Genomic DNA, 24,991 nt, shown 5'->3' on the forward strand with positions numbered 1-24,991 from the left:
TCTCCAAACAAGAACCTTTTTATCCATGGACCCCGAGACCTCTCTGGAACAAAACAGCTTTTAGTTTTATACCTCTTTCTCTCTCTCTCTCTCTCTCTCTCTCTCTCTCTCTCTCTCTCTCTCTCTCTCTCTCTCTCTCTCTCTCCTCTATCTCTCCTCTCGCTCTCTGCCTGTGTTTTCACAAATAGCACCTATTTTCTCTCTCTCTCTCTCTCTCGCTGCCTGTGCTTTCACAAATAACACCTCTCTTTTCTCTCACTCTCTTATTTTCCCTCTCTCTCTCCCTCTATCTCTCTCCCTCTCTCTATCTCTCTCTCTCCCTCTCTCTCTCTCTCTCTCTCTCTCTCTCTCTCTCTCCCTCTCTATATCCCCTCCATCTCTCTCTCCTCTGATTATTTTTCTGAGAACTGTCTTGTGAAAAGCGTGGAGCGTTGTGGTCAGATGATCATGTCATTATCTGATTGAGAGGTTTTTCTAAGCATCGTTGCTTAACAGGCTACTTCCACATGTACTTTTGTCTGTTTATGTTGATGGACCTCCTTATGCCTGTTTCTCAAAACCTGCATGTGTTTCACAGAATAATGTCATCATAGGTAGTTACCTGGGAAATCACATTGCACTGGCTTTTAGTTTGTGTTATCCAGATCTGAATGTAGGCTCCTTGCTGTTTATAAGCCAGTTGGCATTGGTGCACTGAGATTCTGGTGAATGTGTATGAAAAGTCTACACGTTTCTTATGATTGTGAATGATATAGATGAAATTGTAATTATCATGAAATAATTCAATAATAACAATAGCCATAAAGTTAAATAAAAAATACATTGGTATGTATAGCAATGAGGTGTGAAATTGTGTCTGGTAAAATAATAATATTATTAATAATAATAATACATAATAATACACAATAATGATGATGATAATAATAATATTAATAATATTAATAATATTAATAACAATAATAATAAATAGTAATAGTAATTTAGAATGCTTATTATAATTAAATCAGCATCCAAAATGATTTTCTCTTGAGGCCCGTTGTTGGGTGAAATTAGTAAGGAGGGAAATAGGCCAGTGACCCATCTCAGAATTCCTGCCTGCCTGATTTGTGCGCGCGCCTATTACCAAGACCAGCCAGCGGATTATAGTTTAAAATTTACGTTAATAAAACCTCTGGGAGAAAAGCATATTTTCATTCTCTCCCTTAATGCCTCCTCCCGTGTTGATCCACCAACTCAATCCCTAATAAATATGTCAATAAAGTCACCCATCAGCGCGTAATGCGCCGCTTATCAGCCGTGGCCATCAAGGTGGTGATGCGGCACACTCGACAGAAAGGGAAAAATTTGTTTGAAATAAATAGTGTTGATCCATCTGGAATGGACCGAGATAAGAGGTGCCAGTGTTAACGAACACGTTTCCGCTACACCTCATCCGAGTCTTCCTTTTCCAAACACAGTCTATTTAATGTCCCGGCCTGTTTTTCCATGGAGCGTACGCACCGAGGGCACCGTGGGGAGATGAAGCCAAATTAACTGGCCGAGTTGGGGAGCGGGGAACGGGACACCTGCTTTGGAAAAGAGACTCCAGACACTAAAGTTCGCTGACTTCATTGCAATTTATTCGTCCTCAAAAACACTTGCTTGCGACATGGAAAAGAGACTCGCCTTTCCTTTTTGGCATTTGACAGAAAGACATAGGAAAATCATAAGACTTCTCATTAAGCACGTCGGAATCCTGCTTATGTAACGGATAGTTCGTTTTATTATAGCAGGCATAATGGACTTTAAAAAGTGGACTGGAACTTTGCATCTAAGGGTTTAAAAACAACAGCTGTAGCTCCATAAAAATAGGTGCAATTTATATTGGATTAAAGATAGCCCAGTCACACCTGATGAGTAATGTTTCGTTTCATTAACATTAGGACTACATAATGCAAATACTACTACTAATAATAATAATACTACGACTACTACTACTACTACTAATAATAATAATTTACACTTAGGCTATGTTTAAAACTCCTCTAAAAATAGAAATTCAGGGGACATAGGCTACATGTAGCCTATATAGGCCTACACATTGACGCTAACCACATTCCTGATTCCTATGAAATCGTATTATGAGTGCTGTCAGTGCATGTAAAAGTAGCATAAGCCACAATACGGAGTAGCCTATAATGTGGTAGTCCATTATCCGTTAATGTTGCAGAGTGACGGTCATGGATGTTCTGCCTCCACAAAATATTATACATAACGAGGAGCCTGTTGAAAAATGTTTTAACACACGACTCAATAAACCATTAGAAATCGTGTATCAAAATAACAACTAGGGGCTAATTCTATTCACACATTTTGTGTACATATATTTATATATTTAATTTAGGGAGGAAGTTTATAATTATTATTATTATGAACACATACGGAACAAGGGCTAACGACAGAATATTTTACAGAACACCGGTTCAAATATCTACTACAAACATGCGTGAAAATTGTACACTGAAATATAGGCTATAAATCACAAATATTTCGAAGTGGATAACATGTCTATTCAATTGATTAGGTGCTGATTAGTTGTTACAGGTGTCTCGAGTTACAATATGCAGAGGGAGAAAGTAAGGCTAAGAATTCCAAAGGGCATAGTCAAATCTTTGCAAACTAAACGCCTATAGGCTACTTGCCTGAATATCAAATATGAAACATGAAATGTGAGGATTATAATTTATCATCTAAATGGATCATTGCAATGCATATAACGACACAGACTGATATTTGCTTAGTTATAAATATAGTATTAATATGCAGTGAAAAAGAGAGATGGAATTTTGTTGAAATTAGTCTCACTCTGTGACCTGTGAATGAAATAAAAGTTAGGCCTAACACAAACTCGTATTTGAGATGGCTCCAGCCCGTGTTATCAGTAACCTAATAATCACATACGGTTTGACATTCCATGATATAATGTAGTCAAACCTTAGCATATTGCTCTGTGGTCGGTAAATCAAACGATGGTAGTGATATATCTACACCATGCCCCCGCGCCCAATGCCATGTTAAACCCCTGGCCTCAAGAGACGCACTTATCCAATAAAGAATAGCCTTATAAATGACACGCCAAAGTTAATATCTTATCGTTATTACAAGGATAATGATGCACAAAACAGCCATACAAACTCAATAAGCCCAATTGAGATATGACAATGGAATCTCTTATTGAATGGCAAACTTGGGGAAAAAATCTAAATGAATAGTTGTTACGTAAAATGAGTGAGGAATGTGGGTTTTAATGGATAGCGTTTTACATTAGTTCAAATGACATAAACACGTATTCGTGACATATAAAATCTTAATTTAGTGTCTTAAAATATAAACTATTATCATATGTGCACAACAATATGTGCATAACATGAATGTTTATGCAAAACATTATTGACAGAATCACAAAACGATAAGCTTCTTCAAAATTATATTTTCTTACATATTCACTCACTGATTTGTAAAGAAAGTGATAAGTAAGAGGGTTTTTTTGCCTGTCGAAGTTCCATTCCTCGGTCAAGTTTAGTGCATTGTACTCCTCCCGGACCCGATGGACAGTTCTTATTGGTAGGTGCGAACCGTTACATCACCAAGCTTATGACGCGCCGTCTTCCTGTTTCCTTCAGCTGTGTCTTAAAGTGAATCTTGTTGGTGGAGGAGAGCTCGAGCATCAAAGCTCTGCATCGCGTGCGCCTCGGAGACACACGCTCACACAAGCTGCTACGACATCACCACCACAGTCTTTCAGTCTCGAGAGGAGAGGATAGAGGAGAGCGGCGGAAAATAGCTCTTTTATATATTTGTTCTATTCCACGCGCACGCTTAATACTTACTTTACTCCTGCTCTTCCTTCCCTGAGTAATTATAATATTCAACGTCTCTCGGGGGAAGACTCCGTATTCTCTTTCAGCGGTTAAAGGAGCTCGCTTTTCTCTTCATCTGCGGGGTAAGTAACCTTGTCCTCAGATACCTCCCTCTTGTTCTTTTGCGTCGCGTGCGCTCGGTGGGCGGAAAAAACTAAACAAATCAAAACGATAAACAGCGGAATATATTCTGATGAAAGACATCGTTACCTTTACGATATTATTTGACTGAATTGTTTTTCTTTCACTTAAAGTGTGACAAAGTTGCGTACTTTTTATGAAGGTGATGTGCAGATGAATTTATCCTTCTAAATCGCTGGCAGACAGATCATTTATAACTTTTAAAAGTAAGTTACTGTCTTTTAAAGTTTGGTCAATTTTGAATACATGTTTTTATGGCATATAAAGACGCTCAAGGCTGTCTGAGTTGGTTTGATTTGATCGAAGGCTGAAGTCTGTTATCTTTTCATCTGTGTGGGCTACACCTTCAGTCTTTTTCGTTGGCATATGGTCTTTGTCCCGATAAACGTTTTTCTTTCATGTCTCTATTCTTATTCGTCCAGTGTTATTTAGTAGGAACTTATGAGTCGTTTCGATGTAAACAAGCTTGGCTTTATCGTTTTTAATATCTGAGATATAACATATCAGATAGGCTAGATGTGATCTACTCTTTGAATTGTAGCCTGTATACATGTTTCAGTCTAATAGGTGCGTATACTGTTTCCCTGGTATAATTTATTGGGGTGCGCTCGCTGCTTGAGTTTATGGTAGTGCCAAGAACGGTCAAATGTTGACGGGGGAAAAAACGTCCCAAGTGCACACTATGGAGACAACAGGGATATCTGGCACAGAGGCGCACAACCCAGTCACCCCGTTCTCACCATTTCTAGCAGGCCATATTGTTGTCATATTTAAACATTTCAGTCCTAGACTTGCTTGAATAGGTTACTTTGCTATGTTACAAATTCAAAGGGGTTATGAACTTTTCTTTTAGTTTAGTTTTGTCATTCACCGTGCCCTGTTCTCACTCAGAGTTTGAAAGATCCTGGGAAAAGGAGCGAGGGGGAATTAAAAGGGCTCGAGAGACGAGCGTAGCTCATTGTTCAACTGCGGTCATATTTCCTTGAAATTGTTGAAAGGTCTTCCAAGTGATAGACTGCGCATGGGCAATGGGGGACAGGTGCGCCGTCGGAAAAGACAGGTGCTGGCGGCTCTATTTTGAGCGATACGACATAGCCCATTGTTATGGTCTTGTGGCGCTTAAGTCAAGGTTTTCTTGGAGATACAGTATATCACCCTTGTTTGCACTTATGGAGATGGATGGCTGGAGAGAGTTGAGCCAGAGCCATTTATCAGAGTCAGACAAAGACATGGTTTTATTATAGACCAAAATGTGCTTAGTCTGTGTAATATATTTCCTTTTGTTTTGCCACAAAATATGTCAAGCTTTCCCAACCTTGTTTCTTTTTCTTTGAGTTACAGCAATGATGTGCTAATTTGATATATTTTTGTATTTCAACATGTTAGTCCATCTTACTGCTTGTTTTTCTTGTATTGCTAAATAACACAGTAATAAGACTATCTCAAACAGTTTCCATTTAAAGTGGTGTGTATGTGTGTGTGTGTCCGTGCGTGTGTGTGCTTATGTGTGTATGTGTATGTGTGTATTAGAAAAGAAAGTGATGCTTGTTATGCATGGTTAAGTTATTATGGTATCAATGAAATTGTCATATACTATAGGTGATTCATATAGAGTCCCAAGTGACGATAAAGAATGGGTTACTTTATAGATGAAATGGTCAGACTGTCACACTTTTCCTGTGGCCCCATTTTCTACATCCATATCTGAGTGGTATGAGAAGACCTAAACATTTGTTGAAAAAAATTACTTTGTCTCTCAAAATATGTGTTGACGTGTCATCTGATAAGTGACAGTCTATTTGCATTGTCAATTTGATTGTGCTTGTACTAAAATCTTAAATAGTATTTGACAGATTTTAATGAACGTATAGATTTGAATGAATGTTCTCTAGTAAGAGCTCACACAATTTTCAACCTTAGAAAACCCTATTCACCCTATACGTATGTGTTATTAATATAGATTTCCTATTAGATTGTCTCACCGCTGTTTCACTTAATAAGGCTTTACTTTAGCGTTCCTGATAGGATCCGGGTTTGAGAAAAAGGACTCTCCAGGAAGCAGTCTTGTTATCTTACACAATATCGTCTATACAGGTACTCAATAGTTGAGATGAGGAATGTGAAATAATATCATAAAATAATTATTACATTTCACATGAAAGTTATACTTTTTTTCTCTATTGACAGTGAATGTTAATTAATTCTGTAAATACACTGAATAGAAGTCCCACACCACTGACAAAAGACTGCATGCGTAGCCGTCAGCCGATGCTTACATAGCAGTGCTGATGCTGTCTGGATTGTGACTAAATGTTTCCTTTCATAAAGGCATTAGGTTTTTGTTAGAGCGCTTTAAGTTGCTCCTTGGCAGAGTTGACCCATGTGACCCGTTCATTAGAGCAGAATTAACCAGCTTTGCTAGATGAAAAGACAAGCAAAAAGCCATAGAAGTGAGCCCCTACCGGCACAAAATCAATAGGCTTATTTATCTGTATTTATGTCGTTTTTCTGTTATTGTTTCATTTAAGATTTTGATATTCTGATTGATTTGGCTGGAAGAAACTCCCCTCCAGAATAGCTGACAGTGCGAGTGTGTGGATTGGATCAGGGTGCAATTTAAGAAGCGGTCTGGAATTAGGCTTTATGTTTATGGCACTTAAAATGATAAAAGTACTGTAACACTTGAAATGGGGGTGATATGTGGTTTGGATGAATATACTTATTGTACTACATACACTTAATTAATTGCTTTGGATATGAGTGTCTTCTAATCTAAAGTAAAAACATGTAGCATGAAATGTAAATGACATACTGATGACTTTAGGAGAGGAGATTATAAATAAATCAGAAACAGTTTACTGTGTCTTTATGGTATTCTTAATCCAACCTCAGCCTTTCTCTTTAGTCTATGAGTTAATGGTTTTCTGTGTCGGCTTGAAGCGCACAAACATGGAAATGAGGACAAGTACTTAAATAATTATCATAATGTTATGCAGCTTTTTGTTGCGTGGGAACTGGTTCAGTGTTACACAGGCAGGCAGCGTGGAACAGGGGACAGACAGGGGAAAATGTAGGATGTGTCTGAAATGGCACCCCATGCCCTATATAGTGCACTACTTTTGACCAGAGCCCTATGGGCCCTGGTGAAAAGTAGTGCACTATACAGGGGATAGGGTGTGATTCAGAGGAACGTTAGGACTTTGCCCTGGAATGCAAAGACAAGGCCTAGTTCTGACCCCATCGCTCCTGCCTTCTGCTCTCTCCTCTCCCTACTGTCATTAGTTATGTTGTCTAAATGGAATCATGTAGTCGATGGTCGGTGCTGTCTGTCCTCAGGTATTGCATCTACAGTCTTGAGATAAAACCGTATCGCTGGTACATTTTTATACAGTGGAGTGATGTTACTCTCTGCAGCACTGCTATTTGATTATCTCTAACATTCTTTGGAAGTAGGGATATTAAGACTTTTTAAATTTAAAATTTTAATTAGAAAATATATTTCATGTTTTGATATCAGACAATATTGTGACATTTTAAAGTAAATGATCCATCCCCTTCAATGAATCAAGAAATGTTTCCTTTCTGTTTTCTTTCTGCCAGGTGTCATTCAGCAGCGGTCCTAGAGGAGTGGCTTTGTGGGATATGGTCCAATAGCAGCAGCGGTCCTAGAGGAGTGGCTTTGTGGGATATGGCCCAATAGCAGCAGCCCGTGATGCCGGACCATGACAGCGACTCCCTCCTGAGCAGACAGACCAAGAGAAGACGAGTGGACATCGGTGTGAAGAGGACCGTGGGCAGCAACGCCACCAACACAGCAGCAGCTACAACCAGCACCGACATCGCCTGCGCCAAAGCAGCCATCTTCAGTGCCATGAACTCTCTCAACTCCCACCACCACGGCTCCGACGCAGACTCCATGGACTGTTCCATGGTGCAGCCACACGGCCCCACTGGGGTCGTCACAGCAACCGATAACGACTCCAAGTCCAACGTGCTCCGGAAGCTCCTAAAGAGAGCCAACTCGTACGAAGACGCCATGATGCCCTTCCCTGGTGCCACCATCATCTCCCAGCTCCTCAAGAGCAACATGGCCAAGAATGGAGGAGAGAGAGGGGAGAGAGGAGAGAGAGGGGAGAGGGGGGAGAGAGGGGAGAGGGGGGAGAGAGGAGAGAGAAGAGACGGGGGATTCCCCGGGTCGGGCCTCTCCAGTGGGGGTTCCGAAGCCCCCCAGGAGGACGCCTGCAGTAACTCGTCTCAGGACAGCCCCCAAGAGTGCCTGTCCCCCTTCGGCCGCCCTTCGGCTCTGGGCGCCTTCGACCTGGAGCGCCTCAACGATGAGCACCTCCGGGCCAAGCGCGCCCGCGTGGAGAACATCATCCGGGGCATGAGCCACTCGCCCAGCGTGTTGGTGCCCGCACGCCACCTCGGAGAGCGGGACCGTGAACGGGAACAACGTGAACGGGAGAGGGAGCGAGAGATGGACGGGGACAGGGAGATGGAGATGGACTGCCCCCCACAGCCGCCTAGCCCCAGGGGAGAGGTGTGCAGCAGAGAGAACAAGAGGAAGCAGCGCCTTCCCCAGCAGCAGCAACAGAGCTTCACCCAGCTGGTGTGCCAGCGTAAAGAGCAGAAGCAAGAGGAGCGCAGGCAGCTGAAGCTGCAGCTGGAAGACATGCAGAAGCAGCTGCGCCAGCTGCAGGAGAAGTTCTTCCAGATCTATGATTCCACTGACGACTCTGAGCACGACCTGGCTCACGACCTGGGCAACATGTCTGAGGACAGCGCCGGGAGGTCCGATGCCGGCGGAGATGACCGAGCAGACCGCTCTGACAACGAGATGTCAGACCTGGACCCAGGACACTTCCTGGACCGGGCCAGGGCATTGCTCCAGGAGCAGGCCCTGCTGGCGGAGGGGGACAAGCCCAGGAGAGAGGGGCTGGTCCGGGGGAAAGGTCCTGGTCAGGGTCCCTCCTCCTCCATGCACCATGCGGAGGGCAAGCAGCTGGCTGAGACGCTGAAACAGGAGCTCAACTCAGCCATGAACCAGGTTGTGGACACAGTGGTCAAGGTGTTCGCCAAGCCCCCGCGCCCCGCACCCCCCCAGGTCTTCTCGCCCCTCCCCATGCCCCCAGAGAGGTTTGGGGTCAACGGTGAGGGCCCTAACTTCCACACAGCTAACCAGCGCCTGCAGTGCTTTGGTGACGTCATCATTCCCAACCCCCTGGACTCGTTTGGTGGCATGCCCATGCCTGGCGCCAACGACCAGACAGAGGCACTGCCCCTAGTGGTGAGGAAGACTCCGTCAGAGCACCATCACCAGTCCTCAGCTGTGGGCGCCCACGGGGGCCACCACCACCCCTCCCTGCACCCCTCCTCCCTCTCTGCCTCCATGGGCTTCAGCCCCCCTTCTTTCCGCCACCCCTTCCCCCTGCCTCTCATGGGCTACCCCTTCCCAAGCCCCCTGGGCCCACCCTCTGGGGGATACCCAGGGAAGGACCACTCCACCCCAGACTCCATGGACCTGTCCAGGGAAACCACCAGCCTGCGGACCAAGATGTCTTCGGGGCACCACATGGGGCACCACCACCGGTCGCTATCTCCCACCCACCCCGGGAGCACCGCAGAGGGGCTCTCCCTGTCCCTCATCAAGTCAGAGTGTGGAGACATGAGCGACATGAACGACATCTCACCATACTCAGGCAGCACTGTATCCTTCACCACACTGAGGGAGGGAGGGAGGGAGGGAGGGAGGGAGGGAGGGAGGGAGGGAGGGAGGGAGGACGGGACGTGAGTAGGAGAGTGAGTTAGAGACGCTATAGAAGGGGTACTTGTTCATCTTAGATATTGTCAGATATTGTTATAGCTATTGCATATTATTGCTAAATCACCAAACGTATTGTTTTTCCTGTTCTCTCAAAAAGTATTGTATTTTTTATTATTATATCCCCTTCTCTCTTCTAAGTGGTTGAAAGCACTCTAGTCACCTACGTATCACTTTACCTGTCAAATAATGTCTCCACGACATTTCTAGCCCTGATTCCCATTTGAAACATGACTGAAAGAGACAAAAGCTATAGGAAGCTGAAGTTGAGCACAATGGCTGTCTATAGTGACTCCTATAGTTTAACCCCTGTGTGCCCCAATCATGGCCTGCAGATAAAGAGCTAAGGTCCCTATGGGAGGATCACATTCAGCCTACTGGGGCTGGAGCCTCAACTGATCCCTTCAGTTAGCCCCTTTCTCCTATATAGGCTCCCTAACCCTCTACCATTCAGACCTGTCTTTACATACACCTTTCACTCATGAAGCTTCCATAGCACTTATTTTGAGTGATCTCCATCAATGATCATTTAATATCTATGCTACACATCTATGGTTATCTGTGGTTTAACAGACTAGCAACTAGTGAGAATTGACTGTGAGTATGTTTTTGTTTTCGTGTCTGAAAGTTAGACGTCGATGAAACCGTCTGACATGGATGTTACTGTATAGCTACTGTACGTTAGTGTTGATGTGTGACTGTGTTGTGATCGCCTCAGGGTACGGCCTTTGTGTGTGTGTAGGCGATAGGGTTGGCCTGAGGACTCAGTAAAGATGTGTATTTATGGCCACCTGTGTTTTGGCCTATCTCTTATCATCCCCACATTGTAAAAAGGAACAATCGGCGTCGTTCCTTTTCTCTTTTCATAAAGATCTGTCAACAGCCTGGGGGGCCTTCGGCTGTTGCTTGGCACCCAAATACTCCTTCTTTTTTTTCTCTCTCCCTCCCAGTCTTTTCTTTTGAAGCGGACGTTAACAGGTGTTTTCGGCGAGCTGTTTGCCTTTCATTACGGCACCTTGTCTTGTCTTCTGACCCAAGAGTTAGCGCTTCCCAGAGATCTATAATCTGCTGCTCTGTTGCTCCCAATGGAGGGATGAAAAGAGAGAGAGAGAATCAGACGTGGGAGGGAGGTAGAGAGAGAGGTAGAGAGAAAGAGCGAGAGAGAGAAAGAAAGAGAGAGAATATAACAATTAAAACAATAACCACATAAGCCAGATGCTGTTGCTTCTATTGTGGTGGTAATCATTTTGGGGCATTAACAGATGTACTCCCATTAATGGAAAGACTAGTTAGAACAACACTGCCATGTGTTACACCTTTTTTAAATTTCCATCATTTCACAGCTTTGAAATACACTGGTTGGGTGTTGATTGTTCACGGCAGTTTTAGAAGTTAACAATAAATGTTATTTTTTATGACTTTGACTGTGAGTCCTACTGTCTAAAGTGACAGTTGGTATTCTTAATGCAATAGTAATAGTAGTGCTAGAAGTCATTGTAGTACTATAACTAAAGACGGCATAGATTGTCAGGCATTTTGTGGGTGGTGCGTTAAAGTTCACCGGCGTTCCGCAGCGTTCCGCAGCGTTCCACAGCAGATGGCTGCCATCAATTTCCTCATTTGTTCTCCGACTGAGTATCTTGTCATTACACCTGGAATGAGGAAGTGGAGCATCTATTTCCTCTCATGACTTTGGGGTTTTGGGGAAGTGCTGTAGTGAATGATGATATCTTGTCAGATGTGCTCAGATAACACTAGGCCAGCTGGTACAAGGGAACCTTCATGGCTAAATAATAGCTGTGTGTCACCCCAAGTCCAATCACTATTACATTTGCAAGCTGTGAGAGAAATTAATTCATCAAGAGAATCCTGTGTCTGTAGATCTATGCGATTTAAACATACTTTATTTAATTATATATACATGTAATCTCTTGTAATGTTGTGATTGTCCTTAGTTGTGAATTCATTTTGATTTAGAAGCGAGAGCGTAGTAGTCTCTTTGGGAAAACCCAGTCTTATCGGTCTGACATGATTGTTTCTTGACAGCAGAAATCCACCTTGCCATACTTGAAGAGAACAGCCCTGTCCCACTCTGCCCATGCCTCTTTCTCCTCTCTCTCTCTTCTCTCTCTTTCTCTCTCTCTCTCTCTCTCTCTCTCTCTCTCTCTCTCTCTCTCTCTCTCTCTCTCTCTCTCTCTCTCTCTCTCTCTCTCTCTCTCTCTCTCTCTCTCTCTCTCTCTCTCTCTCTTTCTTTCTTTCTCTTCTCTCTGAGGGGCCATTGTATCCCTTGCTCTTGAAGCAGATGGTGTGGTGTGGAGAGTGGAGTGCTGCTCTTTTGGCCAGGCCTGTCGGAGTAGGGCTAGCCTGCCAGGGTTCTCCCCATAGGCCCTCTTCCCTCCCTCTTTCCCTCTCTCCTTCCCTCCCTCCTTCCCCCTCTCTCTCCCTGGCTGCCTATAGATGCCCTCCATACAGCCCTCTCTCTCTTTCCTCTCCCTGAGCCAGCAGACAATACAAGGCCTTGAGGACCTGATCCATGATCCAGCATGGTTCACGGTCCCTGGTTTTTAAAGGGGGGCCCTGGGTAACCCTGAAGTCAAGGGCACTCCCATCTCCCAATACATACCTTCCTTGACTGGGCTGCTGTGTCAAACCCCTGATTCTTGAGTGATTGTCATGACACCCCATTATTGCGTGTAGAAACAGTATCTAATTAAAAGGTGCAACCATAGCTATATAAATGTGCAATTCACAATTAATCGGTAGGATGACATCGTCTTACATACAGACTTACAGAGTAGCCCTTTCATTTTCGGTTCAAGAGATAATAGTTACTGCTGATTGCTTCTACTCGAGGAGAGAGAGCTTTTTAATTCGGCTCTGTTTTATTTGTGCCCCTCCCCCCTCATCTCCTTTCAATATCTTAGCCCCAGATTGATATCAGCTGAATTATACGGCTGTTAATTCACCGTGGAAATGGTTTGGGCCAGTCCGCAGCGCAGATGTGTTCCAGGGACGCAGTGCCCATCGCTGGCTGGGTTCACTGCCTTGGAGCCCCTCTTCTTCCTCCTCCTCCTCCTCCTCCTCCTCCTCCTCCTCCTCCTCCTCCTCCTCCTTGTCCCAAGGTTTGGCAGCACTAGGGAGGCTAGAGGCTGGAGGAGGCGCAGGGGAAGGAGGGGGTGTAATTGAGGTTGGAACAGCTCTATCGTTCAAGGTGCCCCCCACCCCCCCCACCTTCCCTTGGAAAACCTTGGTCTCCAAAATCTATGATGTGTGTATTTTAATTGAATAAGGTCTACAGCTCTGTTATAGAGAGACAGGGGACTTAGCGAGCTCGTCAGGGTTGTCCCTTTTAGACCTTGCTTTTACATCAATATGAAGCCTACATCACGTCAGTAGCTCCTGTCTTTGGTTGGCATATCTTATCGTCAAGCCATTAGGCTCCTCTCTCATAACCAGTGTTAACTGCTTTCTTTGTCTGTGATATGCAAATGTATCCGTTTTTCTTCCTTTTTTTGGGTGGAGGATGGAGGGGGTATGATGGGGGAAGAGGGAAAGGCGTTTGCTTACTTTGACTGTGAAATGAGCTCCGTATGTAAAGACATCGGCTGTGGCGCTGGCCAACGTTTTATTTACCGTAACACGCTCACACCTAATACAGAGAAGATGCTAATCGCAAGCAAATGGCTTGGCCCAGCTTCACTCACTACTCCCTAATAACTAACAACTAATTTAAGATCGGCCCTACCTTACTCCAGTGCTATTGCTAACCTAAGATAATGATTGTGAAATGTATTACTTTGGCCTATATCTAATGTAGTCTTCAAGGAAAACAATTAAGTGACTAATTATTGTACATTAAATACATGGTAATTACACATATGTTATATATTAAAAACACATCAACTGAAATAGCATAGGTTCTAGGTCAAGTTGCGTACCATAACTATATGACTACACATTAAGACGCTTTGCAAGGTCGGCCATTTTAATGACTATTTTCGCTCCAAAAAATAGTCAATTTCTTTGACGGCAGCCATGTTCAGATCCAGGAGGGTCTCTCCCCCAACCACCTGAAGAAGGCCAAGCTCATGTTCTTCTACGCTCGTTACCCCAGCTCCAACATGCTCAAGATGTTCTTCTCCGACGTCAAGGTGAGCCACACCCAGACACCCCAACCTTTCACCTCTCACATTTTCACTATCGTCATGGAAAGGAGTAGAATGATGTAGCTCCTAGACGTTGCTCCTTGAAGCAGAAGTTGGTTTTGGGCACTGATCTAGGATCAGATTACCCACCCCCAAATCCTAACCTTAATTATTTACCCAATGGTTATGGGGAGATTTCAGTGAGGGTAAGCTGATCCTAGGTTTGTTCTTAAGGGCGAGTGCTACCTGAAGCTCAAAATCTAATAAAATCAAATCAAATGTTATTGGTAGCATACACAGTTACCAGGTGTTATGGCGGGTGCAGCGAAATTCTTATGTTCTTAGTTCCTATCAATCAATGCAGTAAATGTCAAATAAGCATAAACATGTAGTACAGCAGGAGATGTATAAACATACTTCAGGATGGCACTCCTCTGTCTACCTGTAGCTGTCTCCATAGTTACCGACCTGTCCAGGTGTGTTCAACGCCATCTGTGTGTCCGTCCTTTGTCTTCCCAGCGGAAGTGACTGTCCTTGCCACCGGTGACAACTGTAAGGACAGATCACTACGCCTGGTCTTTTCTTCATATTTTTTTGCTGTGTTTTTCTCTGCCTGTACGCTCACCTCAGACTACAGTTAAAAGAGGAAGTTGAGTGAAGCGGTTACTCTTCTCACTTCTCCTGAGTTGTTCTTCCGGGATAGTGCTGTACTAACATGAAGTATCTGTTATAATGTGCATGTATGGTGTATGGAGTTTGGTGGAGTTTGTGTGTCTTGCTGTATTACTACTGTACTACCTTTCCCATACTACACTACTGTACATATGTATTTGGACAGTGCAGCTAAAACTTTTAATTTGGCTCTATACTCTAGCATTTTGGATTTGAGATCAAATATTTTATATGAGGTGACAGTACAGAATGTCACCTTTTATTTGAGGGTATTTTCATACATATCTATTTTACCGTTTAGAGATAAAAGCACTAAATGTGTCTCTCCATTTAAAGGTGTCATAAGTATTTGGACAAATTCACGTATATGCGTGTTAAAGTAGTCAAAAGTTAAGCATTTTCTCCCATAATCCTATCACACAATGACTACATCAAGCTTGTGACTTTACAAACTTGTTGGATGCATTTGCAGTTTGTTTTGGTTGTGTTTCAGATTATTTTGTGCCCAATATAAATTAATGGTAAATAATGTATTGTGTCATGTTGGAGTCACTTTTATTGTAAATAAGAATAGAATATGTTTCTGAACACTTCTACATTAATGTGGATGCTACCCTGATTACGGCTAATCATGAATGAATTATGAATAATGATGAGTGAGAAAGTTACAGAGGCATAAATATCATACCCACCAAAGAATGCTAACCTCTGTTATTGGTAATGGTGAGAGGTTAGAATGTCTTGAGGGTATGATATTTATGCCTCTGTAACTTTCTCACTCATCATTATTCACGATTCATTCATGATTATACATAATCCGTACATTTAGTAATGTCACCTCATATTAAACATTTGATCTCATATCCAAAATGCTGGAGTATAGAGCCAAATTAAAAGTTTTAGCTTAACTGTCCAAATAAATATGTAGTGGAGTGTAAGTCATGGCTTAATGCAGAAGAGAGAGGTTGAGGAAGTTGCAATAAGTCATATTTAGAAGAGAGAGGGACATGGGGTAGAGGGAGGGATGAGGGAGGGGTAGACATGGGGTAGAGGGAGGGATGAGGGAGGGGTAGACATGGGGTAGAGGACGGGATGAGGGAGGGGTAGACATGGGGTAGAGGGAGGGATGAGGGAGGGTAGACATGGGGTAGAGGGAGGGATGAGGGAGGGGTAGACATGGGGTAGAGGGAGGGATGAGGGAGGGGTAGACATGGGGTAGAGGGAGGGATGAGGGAGGGGTAGACATGGGGTAGAGGGAGGGATGAGGGAGGGGTAGACATGGGGTAGAGGGAGGGATGAGGGAGGGGTAGACATGGGGTAGAGGGAGGGATGAGGGAGGGGTAGACATGGGGTAGAGGGAGGGATGAGGGAGGGGTAGACATGGGGTAGAGGGAGGGATGAGGGAGGGGTAGACATGGGGTAGAGGACGGGATGAGGGAGGGGTAGACATGGGGTAGAGGGAGGGATGAGGAGAGGGGTAGACATGGGGTAGAGGACGGGATGAGGGAGGGGTAGACATGGGGTAGAGGGAGGGATGAGGGAGGGGGTAGACATGGGGTAGAGGGAGGGATGAGGGAGGGGTAGACATGGGGTAGAGGACGGGATGAGGGAGGGGTAGACATGGGGTAGAGGGAGGGATGAGGGAGGGGTAGACATGGGGTAGAGGGAGGGATGAGGGAGGGGTAGACATGGGGTAGAGGACGGGATGAGGGAGGGGTAGACATGGGGTAGAGGACGGGATGAGGGAGGGGTAGACATGGGGTAGAGGACGGGATGAGGGAGGGGTAGACATGGGGTAGAGGGAGGGATGAGGGAGCGGTAGACATGGGGTAGAGGGAGGGATGAGGGAGGGGTAGACATGGGGTAGAGGGAGGGATGAGGGAGCGGTAGACATGGGGTAGAGGGAGGGATGAGGGAGGGGTAGACATGGGGTAGAGGGAGGGATGAGGGAGGGGTAGACATGGGGTAGAGGGAGGGATGAGGGAGGGGTAGACATGGGGTAGAGGGAGGGATGAGGAGGGGTAGACATGGGGTAGAGGGAGGGATGAGGGAGGGGTAGACATGGGGGTAGAGGGAGGGATGAGGGAGGGGGTAGACATGGGGTAGAGGGAGGGATGAGGGAGGGGTAGACATGGGGTAGAGGGAGGGATGAGGGAGCGGTAGACATGGGGTAGAGGGAGGGATGAGGGAGGGGTAGACATGGGGTAGAGGGAGGGATGAGGGAGGGGTAGACATGGGGTAGAGGGAGGGATGAGGGAGGGGTAGACATGGGGTAGAGGGAGGGATGAGGGAGGGGTAGACATGGGGTAGAGGGAGGGATGAGGGAGGGGTAGACATGGGGGTAGAGGGAGGGATGAGGGAGGGGTAGACATGGGGTAGAGGGAGGGATGAGGGAGGGGTAGACATGGGGTAGAGGGAGGGATGAGGGAGGGGTAGACATGGGGTAGAGGGAGGGATGAGGGAGGGGGTAGACATGGGGTAGAGGGAGGGATGAGGGAGGGGGTAGACATGGGGTAGAGGACGGGATGAGGGAGGGGTAGACATGGGGTAGAGGGACGGGATGAGGGAGGGGTAGACATGGGGTAGAGGACGGGATGAGGAAGGGGGTAGACATGGGGTAGAGGGAGGGATGAGGGAGGGGTAGACATGGGGTAGAGGGAGGGATGAGGGAGGGGTAGACATGGGGTAGAGGGAGGGATGAGGGAGGGGGTAGACATGGGGTAGAGGGAGGGATGAGGGAGGGGTAGACATGGGGTAGAGGATGGGATGAGGGAGGGGTAGACATGGGGTAGAGGGACGGGATGAGGGAGGGGGTAGACATGGGGTAGAGGGAGGGATGAGGGAGCGGTAGACATGGTAGAGGGAGGGATGAGGGAGGGGTAGACATGGGGTAGAGGGAGGGATGAGGGAGGGGTAGACATGGGGTAGAGGACGGGATGAGGGAGGGGTAGACATGGGGTAGAGGGAGGGATGAGGGAGGGGTAGACATGGGGTAGAGGACGGGATGAGGGAGGGGTAGACATGGGGTAGAGGGAGGGATGAGGGAGGGGTAGACATGGGGTAGAGGGAGGGATGAGGGAGCGGTAGACATGGTAGAGGGAGGGATGAGGGAGCGGTAGACATGGGGTAGAGGACGGGATGAGGGAGGGGTAGACATGGGGTAGAGGGAGGGATGAGGGAGCGGTAGACATGGTAGAGGGAGGGATGAGGGAGCGGTAGACATGGGGTAGAGGGAGGGATGAGGGAGGGGTAGACATGGGGTAGAGGGAGGGATGAGGGAGGGGTAGACATGGGGTAGAGGACGGGATAGCGTGCAGAGAAGGAGCAAGGGTGGGAACGAAGAGAAGGAGAGGAGAGAAGGAGGGAAGGAGGGAAGGGAGGGAAATGGTAAGGATGAGCATGAGGTCTGTGGGGGTAGAGTACAGGACCAGGGTGGTCTGTGGGGGTAGAGTTCAGGACCAGGGAGGTCTGCGGTGGTAGAGTACAGGACCAGGGAGGTATGTGGGGGTAGAGTACAGGACCAGGGAGGTATGTGGTAGAGTCCAGGGAGGTCTGCGGTGGTAGAGTACAGGACCAGGGAGGTCTGCGGTGGTAGAGTACAGGACCAGGGAGGTATGTGGGGGTAGAGTACAGGACCAGGGAGGTATGCGGGGGTAGAGTACAGGACCAGGGAGGTATGTGGGGGTAGAGTACAGGACCAGGGAGGTCTGCGGTGGTAGAGTACAGGACCAGGGAGGTATGTGGGGGTAGAGTACAGGACCAGGGAGGTCTGCGGTGGTAGAGTACAGGACCAGGGAGGTATGTGGGGGTAGAGTACAGGACCAGGGAGGTCTGCGGTGGTAGAGTACAGGACCAGGGAGGTATGTGGGGGTAGAGTACAGGACCAGGGAGGTCTGCGGTGGTAGAGTACAGGACCAGGGAGGTCTGCGGTGGTAGAGTACAGGACCAGGGAGGTATGTGGGGGTAGAGTACAGGACCAGGGAGGTATGTGGGGGTAGAGTACAGGACCAGGGAGGTCTGCGGTGGTAGAGTACAGGACCAGGGAGGTATGTGGGGGTAGAGTACAGGACCAGGGAGGTCTGCGGTGGTAGAGTACAGGACCAGGGAGGTGAACTAACAAAGCAGGACGACGGGCTCATTGTAACACAACAGAGAACAACACAACAAGGCTACACAATAGTTGTGTTGTTGTCTTGTATGCAGCCGATTGCTGTCGTTTCTGTTGTTGTTGCGTTCCGTCCCTCTCTGACCATAAGGAGGGTAAACACTGTGACAGATCCAGGCCATCTTATTCAAATCGGCAGATAAAGGTCCCTTTTTTCCCAGCTGCCCGCTCTCTGTCGCCATGGCCACCAACCACTAACCACAACCTCCTGGGTCACGTGACACACTCGCAGGGTTGTAGTGCTGCCGGAGCGCAGAGGACCGGCACCTCCTCACATTTTTCCATTTGAGAATAAACGGAGCTGGTGAAACTATTTCTGGACCATTTATGCTGATAATCTTTAAATAAGTTATATTTAATTACCACAAAAATGTCATGGAAAACTATAGAATGACAAACCAAATAAATATGTATAGCAGCCTAGAGGTACATGGTGGTTTCTTCCCTGTCTTCTCTCTGGCGGTGGCGAGAATAATGAAGAACTATGTGTGTGCAGTACAGAGGTCCGCCGGAGGCTTGACCACTTTGGCCAATCAGAACAAAACAAAAAAATTTACTGTGTGTCTGCCTTGATGTTCATAAAATTCCATGGAACCCGTCTTGCGCAGTGGAACCCAGAATGATATGTGACGTCTTGGTTACAGCGACACTGTTCTGCCGAGGACACCCAAACCAGAGTGGCCACCGCAAAGCCCAAGGAGCCTGACCCTGTCTGGAAGTTGCTGTAGCCCTGCTTGGGATATTTAGCCTACATTGACTATTGGTTAAGATGCAGGGCCCGTTCTAGCTTGGTATGTCAGGGTGGGCAATTGGAAATGGGCCAAGTTGGAGGTAATAAGGCATGAAGGTTATAGTTTATTGAGATGCATGAATGCACCACACCAAAAGCTTGATTTTATGTCTGTTTTAAAACGAATTTCCTACTATTCTAATTAGTAAGGATTTATGCTCACTACTTGGTAAATTTATTTGATAGCATGTTTAATCTATGCAAATAAATTATATGAATTGATAGTTCACCTCTCTGTTTTCTTTTATTCTGAAATAGGGCATATTGTAACCATGTGTCCAAGCTAATTGAATCAAAGTGTATTTATGATACAGCATGTAAGCTACACAAGGCAATGCAATGCCTACTCGCAATAAAGCTGTCCTCACAAACAGTGGAATGATATTAAGTTATATGTATTTGTATTTACATTAAGCTATAGCCTACAAATAGCTATACCATGTAGTCGCAGGCCTATTAGGCTATAGGCCTACTGCAAATTATTGTTGTTTGTTCCTGAACTGGCTGAATGGCAGAGATATCCTTCAGCTATCCTTCAGCTATTCTTCAGCCCCACAAGTTGGTTCAACCTCTTTAACATCATCGCACGATCCTGGCGCTGTCCTTTCAGCGCCACAAAGAGAGCTCCAATCGCTTAAAATAACATCTCATCAAGATCTGTTGCCTACACCTAATAGTCATACTTATCACTTATAATTATTATTACATATAGAAGATTATCACTTCTCACAATGGTGCTTGTTTAGTAAAGCTAGATCAAAGCTGAATCAATGTCTCGCAAGATCACATAATGATTACTTAGCATTTTACATAACAGAACCAAATATAATACCATAGCATAGTAGGCCTGTAATGTTACTGTTACACCAAAAACACCTCCTCATTTCTAATGACATTTTAGGATGGTTAGCTGAAACTGAATAGTCCCCTAAAAATTATCATGCGCCAAAACTCAGCAGAGCGCACCACTAGGCAGGATATATGCTTTGATTGAAACAAAATACAAGAAATGCTAATAGTTTGTTAACACCATCTGCTCTAATTCGCTCACGAAACAGTAATTCAAGAAGATCTAAATGCATATTCCCATGAAACTGATTGAGATCAATCAAATGATTGACATGGAGATGCAGTTTGGTCGTTTCACCGGTAAAACGTGAACAATTATCATTAACGATTGACAGTGATGATGGCCCTTTTTGAAATTAAGTAGCCTATCCCTAACTTGGTATTTGAGGGTATTAAAAATATAACATTTTCTTGAGACGATGTGTGTGGGCATAGTCAGACGTTGCAATTGGAGGATGCATTTTATGCATATTCTATAATGATAGGCATTCAATTGGCTAGTTCTGTCAGTACAAACTTGGATTGAAGAAATTATGAAATCATTGCATTTTTTTATTCCGCTCCCTCGTCAAGTGTTAGGAGGGGTGATGATGTGTGTTTTGTGGGTGTGATGAGGAGTGGAGGGGGCACTCTCACTGGCAAGGCGGGCATCTAGGCCACTTTCACTCCCTGAGATGAGATAATGGAATCTGCCACAGTATGACTGGATGATAGTGTCTCCTAGTTTTGTTGATGACCCAAAAGGCAGGCTAACTAGCAAGGTTAGCATATTTTCACCCATTGCTTATCAGTATCCTTCTCTGACAAATTATTTTTACGAGGAGGTATCTCAAATTGAATTGCATTACCATACACTTAAACAACAGGGTCAAATAGTTAAGGGGATTAAGATTGTAGTGTCTTTGTGTTGGCTATCACTGGTCTCCATGTATGGGAATGGGAGCCGCTAGTCACTGACTAATTATGCACGACTAGCTAATGCACGGCAAGGAGAGTGGCTTTCTTAGACCAAAGTGCTCTTGACTGATAAGGTCAGACTGTAGAAGTATCTAAAGAACATGGGAAGTGGGTTGTCCTGGCAATGGCATGACACGGCACCATCTTGGCGCTCGTTATCTGGGGATGGTGGAAGAGTGTTCTGACTCCTGATCGGTAAATGTTGTGATAGATTTACCATAATATGGTTGCTGTTGTGACTAAAGACAGTTTAGGGTCACGCTATCTTTTCACTTCATGACAGATCAACAGATGAATTTGTGTGTTTTGACACTGTTCAGTTAGCCGTCCCTATTGATCGCCAATAATCAGCGGCTCTGTTTTGACAAGGCCAGACAGGCCCTAGGTTATTGTTAAGGTGTGATGGATAAACAATAGGCCAGGGTTCTTCAATTCCGGTCCTGGAGGGCCGAAACACCTCTGTTTTTCATCCTCCCCTTCTAATCAGGGGCTAATTCAGACCTGGGACACCAGGTGAGTGCAATTAACTACCAGGTAGAAATAAAAAACAGAAGTGTTTCGGCCCTCCAGGACCGGAATTGAAGAACCCTGCAATAGGCTAAACACAACCTTAGCGTGTGACAGGTTTTTTTAATGTGAGATGTTACCTGAGGAAATATGACATTGATGTGATCTTAGCGACAGTAAATGACCATGTTGTTTTTTCATTTTGGGTATATATAGATTTATTTAACCTTTATTTAACTAGTGATGGCCTACACCGGCCAAACCCGGACAACGCTGGGCCAATTGTGCGCCGCCCTATGGGACTCCCAATCACGGCCGGTTGTGATACAGCCTGGAATCAAACCAGGGGGGCTGTAGTGACGCCTCAAGCACTGAAATGCAGTGCCTTAGACCGCTGCGCCACTCGGGAGCCCTTTGAATTAGCAAACGAGGCACTAATGTTATTCAAACAGTACTCATGATGTCTCAACCTGATGTTGTTGTGAAAATCTCTCTCTCTCTCTCTCTCTCTCTCTCTCTCTCTCTCTCTCTCTCTCTCTCTCTCTCTCTCTCACTCCATCTCTTTATCTCTGTCCCTGTCCGTGGCCTTTGTGTGTATTCGGTACACTGGCCTCAGTATTTGTGCAAGTCATGTGCTGTGGAGAGGATGAGGTCAGGAGGTTTTTCTGTATGTCATTCCTTTGATTTTTTCTGCTGATGGTGTAGCATGCCGCCCCGTGCTACGAAAAGCCAGGCGCTGGATTTGAGTCGCCGCTGTAACAAAGGGCCACTTTCCAGGGCCAGTTTGTGTAGAGTCAGCCAATAGGCAGTGAGAGATTATCTCCCACAATTCACCCCTGTGAAAACAGGAAGCGGTAGAAAGCCCTGATGACTGTGGAGAGGGACGGACTGCTTCTGTTTCTGCTCCTCTTGTTGTTTTTCAAAAAGCTTGGTGGTCTGAGGTCATGTGTCTGAGGTCATGTGTATGGATTCTCCCTCCTCTTCATTGTTTGGCAGGCAGGCAGGGAGATGGACGGACGCAGAGCACCTTGTCCCTGGTTGGCTGGCTGGCTGTCCAGGGCAGAGCTGCTGGGTGACTTTGACTGTACTGTCTCTGTCATCACAATGTGCAGGAGACACCTTGTTGGTGTGTCTCTCTCCTCTGAGGTCTTGCAGCCTGTCGTCTTTGTGGTGTCATATACTAATATGGTCATTGATAATACAGAATGGGGATTTAACATTATGTAATAAAGTTTTATCAGCAGCTCTAAAATATTACTGGATAAGATTCTGAAGACATTTATTTCTCTGTTGTCTTTAAGAAAATGAATAGGATCTTGTTCAGGTGTTGAAAAGAATGTTCAGTGTTTTCCTTCTCTGGTGCTAAGTTTATGGTTTTATGTAGATGTACACTGAACAAAAATATAAACGCAGCAGGTAAAGTGTTAGTCCCATGTTTCATGAGCTGAAATAAAAAATCCCAGAAATGTTCTGAATGCACAAAATGCTTATTTCTCTCAAATTTTGCGAACAGATTTGTTTACATCCCTGTTAGTGAGCATTTCTCCTTTGCCAGATAATCCATCCACCTGACAGGTGTGGCATATCAAAAAGCTGATTAAACAGTATGATCATTACACAGGTGCACCTTGTGCTAGGGACAATAAAAGGCCACTTTAAAATGTGCAGTTTTGTCACACAACACAATGCCACAGATGTCTCAAGTTTTGAGGGAGCGTGCAATTGGCATGCTGACTGCAGGAATGTCCACCAGAGCTGTTGCCAGAGAATTGAATGTTCATTTCTCTACCATAAACTGCCTCCAACATCGTTTTAGAGAATTTGGCAGTACGTCCAACCGGACTCACAACCGCAGACCACGTGTAACCACGCCAGTCCAGGACCTCCACATCCGGTGTCTTCACCTGCGGGATCATCTGAGGGGGGTGGGGGGGTTGGGATCTGAGATCTGAGATCTGAGGAGTATTTCTGTCTGTAATAAAGCGCTTTTGTGAGAGAAAAAAAAAACTCCTTCTGATTGGCTGGTTCTGGCTCCCCAGTGGGCCCACCCCTGCCCAGTCATGTGAAATCCATAGATTAGGGCCTAATTTATTTATTTCAATTGACTGATTTCCTTATATGAACTGTAACTCAGTAAAATCTTTGAAATTGTTACATGTTGCGTTTATATTTTTGTTCAGTATAGGTTGCATTATAGGTTGGTGTGTGTGTCATTCCTCTGTTGTTAGCGCTTAAGGTTGACCTTTCACAGGCTCTCGAGCACACACACACACACACACACACACACACACACACACACACACACACACACACACACACACACACACACACACACACACATACACACACACACACACACAAACACACATTCTTCAACAGGCCCTTTCTCCATGGCCATCTCATGTCTCTCTTGGCTGACCCCTGCCAGCTCAGATTAAGGAGTCCCGTTGATGTGTTGCTTTGAAATAGTTCCCCTGACTGAACACTGACGGAACACTGAACACTCTCGTCCTTAGCTGATATCAGGGGGTCTTTGTCCCCCCACAAGCAACTTAATGAACCAAAAGTGGGACCTGATTTGTTGTAGCAACAAAGACATTTAGTAGACATACTTTAAAATGTAGTCTCTTGCTCTCCCATCTCTTTCTCTCCCTCTCTCTCTCGCTCGCTCTCTCTCTCTCCCCCCCTCTCCCTTTCTCTCTCTCTCTCTGAATACATGTATGTTCTGATTAAACCACATTTCATCCTTGTATAGTAGATATTCCATATAGTAGATATAAGCATACATAGTGTTAGATAGATGTTGAAGTATAAAGTCTAGCCTGTATAATGAAGCCATCTCTGTCCAAAGTGATAAATGTATAAGTCAGAGGCTGGAGTGACACTAAAGGTCTCCAGTGTGAGTGATGACATCTCTTTCACTGACTTTAATCTCAGTATGCAGCCCTCAATCACACGCACACGCACACGCACACGCACACGCACGTCTGAATATTGACTAATCTGTGAAAGTGAACTCGCATATGTGTGTGTGTGTGCATGAGT

The 24,991-nt window shown here is 45.5% G+C and overlaps 1 protein-coding gene and 1 long non-coding RNA gene across 4 annotated transcripts in view; both read left to right on the top strand.

Moving 5' to 3' along the window:
* The first annotated feature begins 1,011 nt into the window (after positions 1-1,011).
* LOC121548813 (prospero homeobox protein 1) overlaps positions 1,012-24,991 on the top strand; it is a 44,647-nt gene continuing 20,667 nt past the window's right edge. The window contains exons 1-4 of one of the 3 annotated variants that reach the window (XM_045210213.1): positions 1,012-3,982; positions 7,641-9,747; positions 13,905-14,012; positions 19,488-19,855. In XM_045210213.1, the coding sequence (XP_045066148.1) occupies positions 7,753-9,747; positions 13,905-14,012; positions 19,488-19,571 (2,187 nt within the window). In that variant the 5' untranslated portion in view covers positions 1,012-3,982; positions 7,641-7,752 and the 3' untranslated portion in view covers positions 19,572-19,855. Of the gene's footprint in view, positions 3,983-4,012; positions 4,247-7,640; positions 9,748-13,904; positions 14,013-19,487; positions 19,856-24,991 lie in introns of those variants that run through there. The other 2 variants (XM_045210211.1, XM_045210212.1) reach the window with 2 other exon arrangements.
* Positions 18,067-19,481, top strand: LOC123482457. Its single transcript, XR_006657730.1, has 3 exons — positions 18,067-18,175; positions 18,229-18,724; positions 18,787-19,481. It is a non-coding gene; the product is annotated as an uncharacterized LOC123482457 (long non-coding RNA).

Source organism: Coregonus clupeaformis, chromosome 33 (assembly GCF_020615455.1).
Source record: "Coregonus clupeaformis isolate EN_2021a chromosome 33, ASM2061545v1, whole genome shotgun sequence".
NCBI classification, from domain to species: domain Eukaryota; kingdom Metazoa; phylum Chordata; class Actinopteri; order Salmoniformes; family Salmonidae; genus Coregonus; species Coregonus clupeaformis.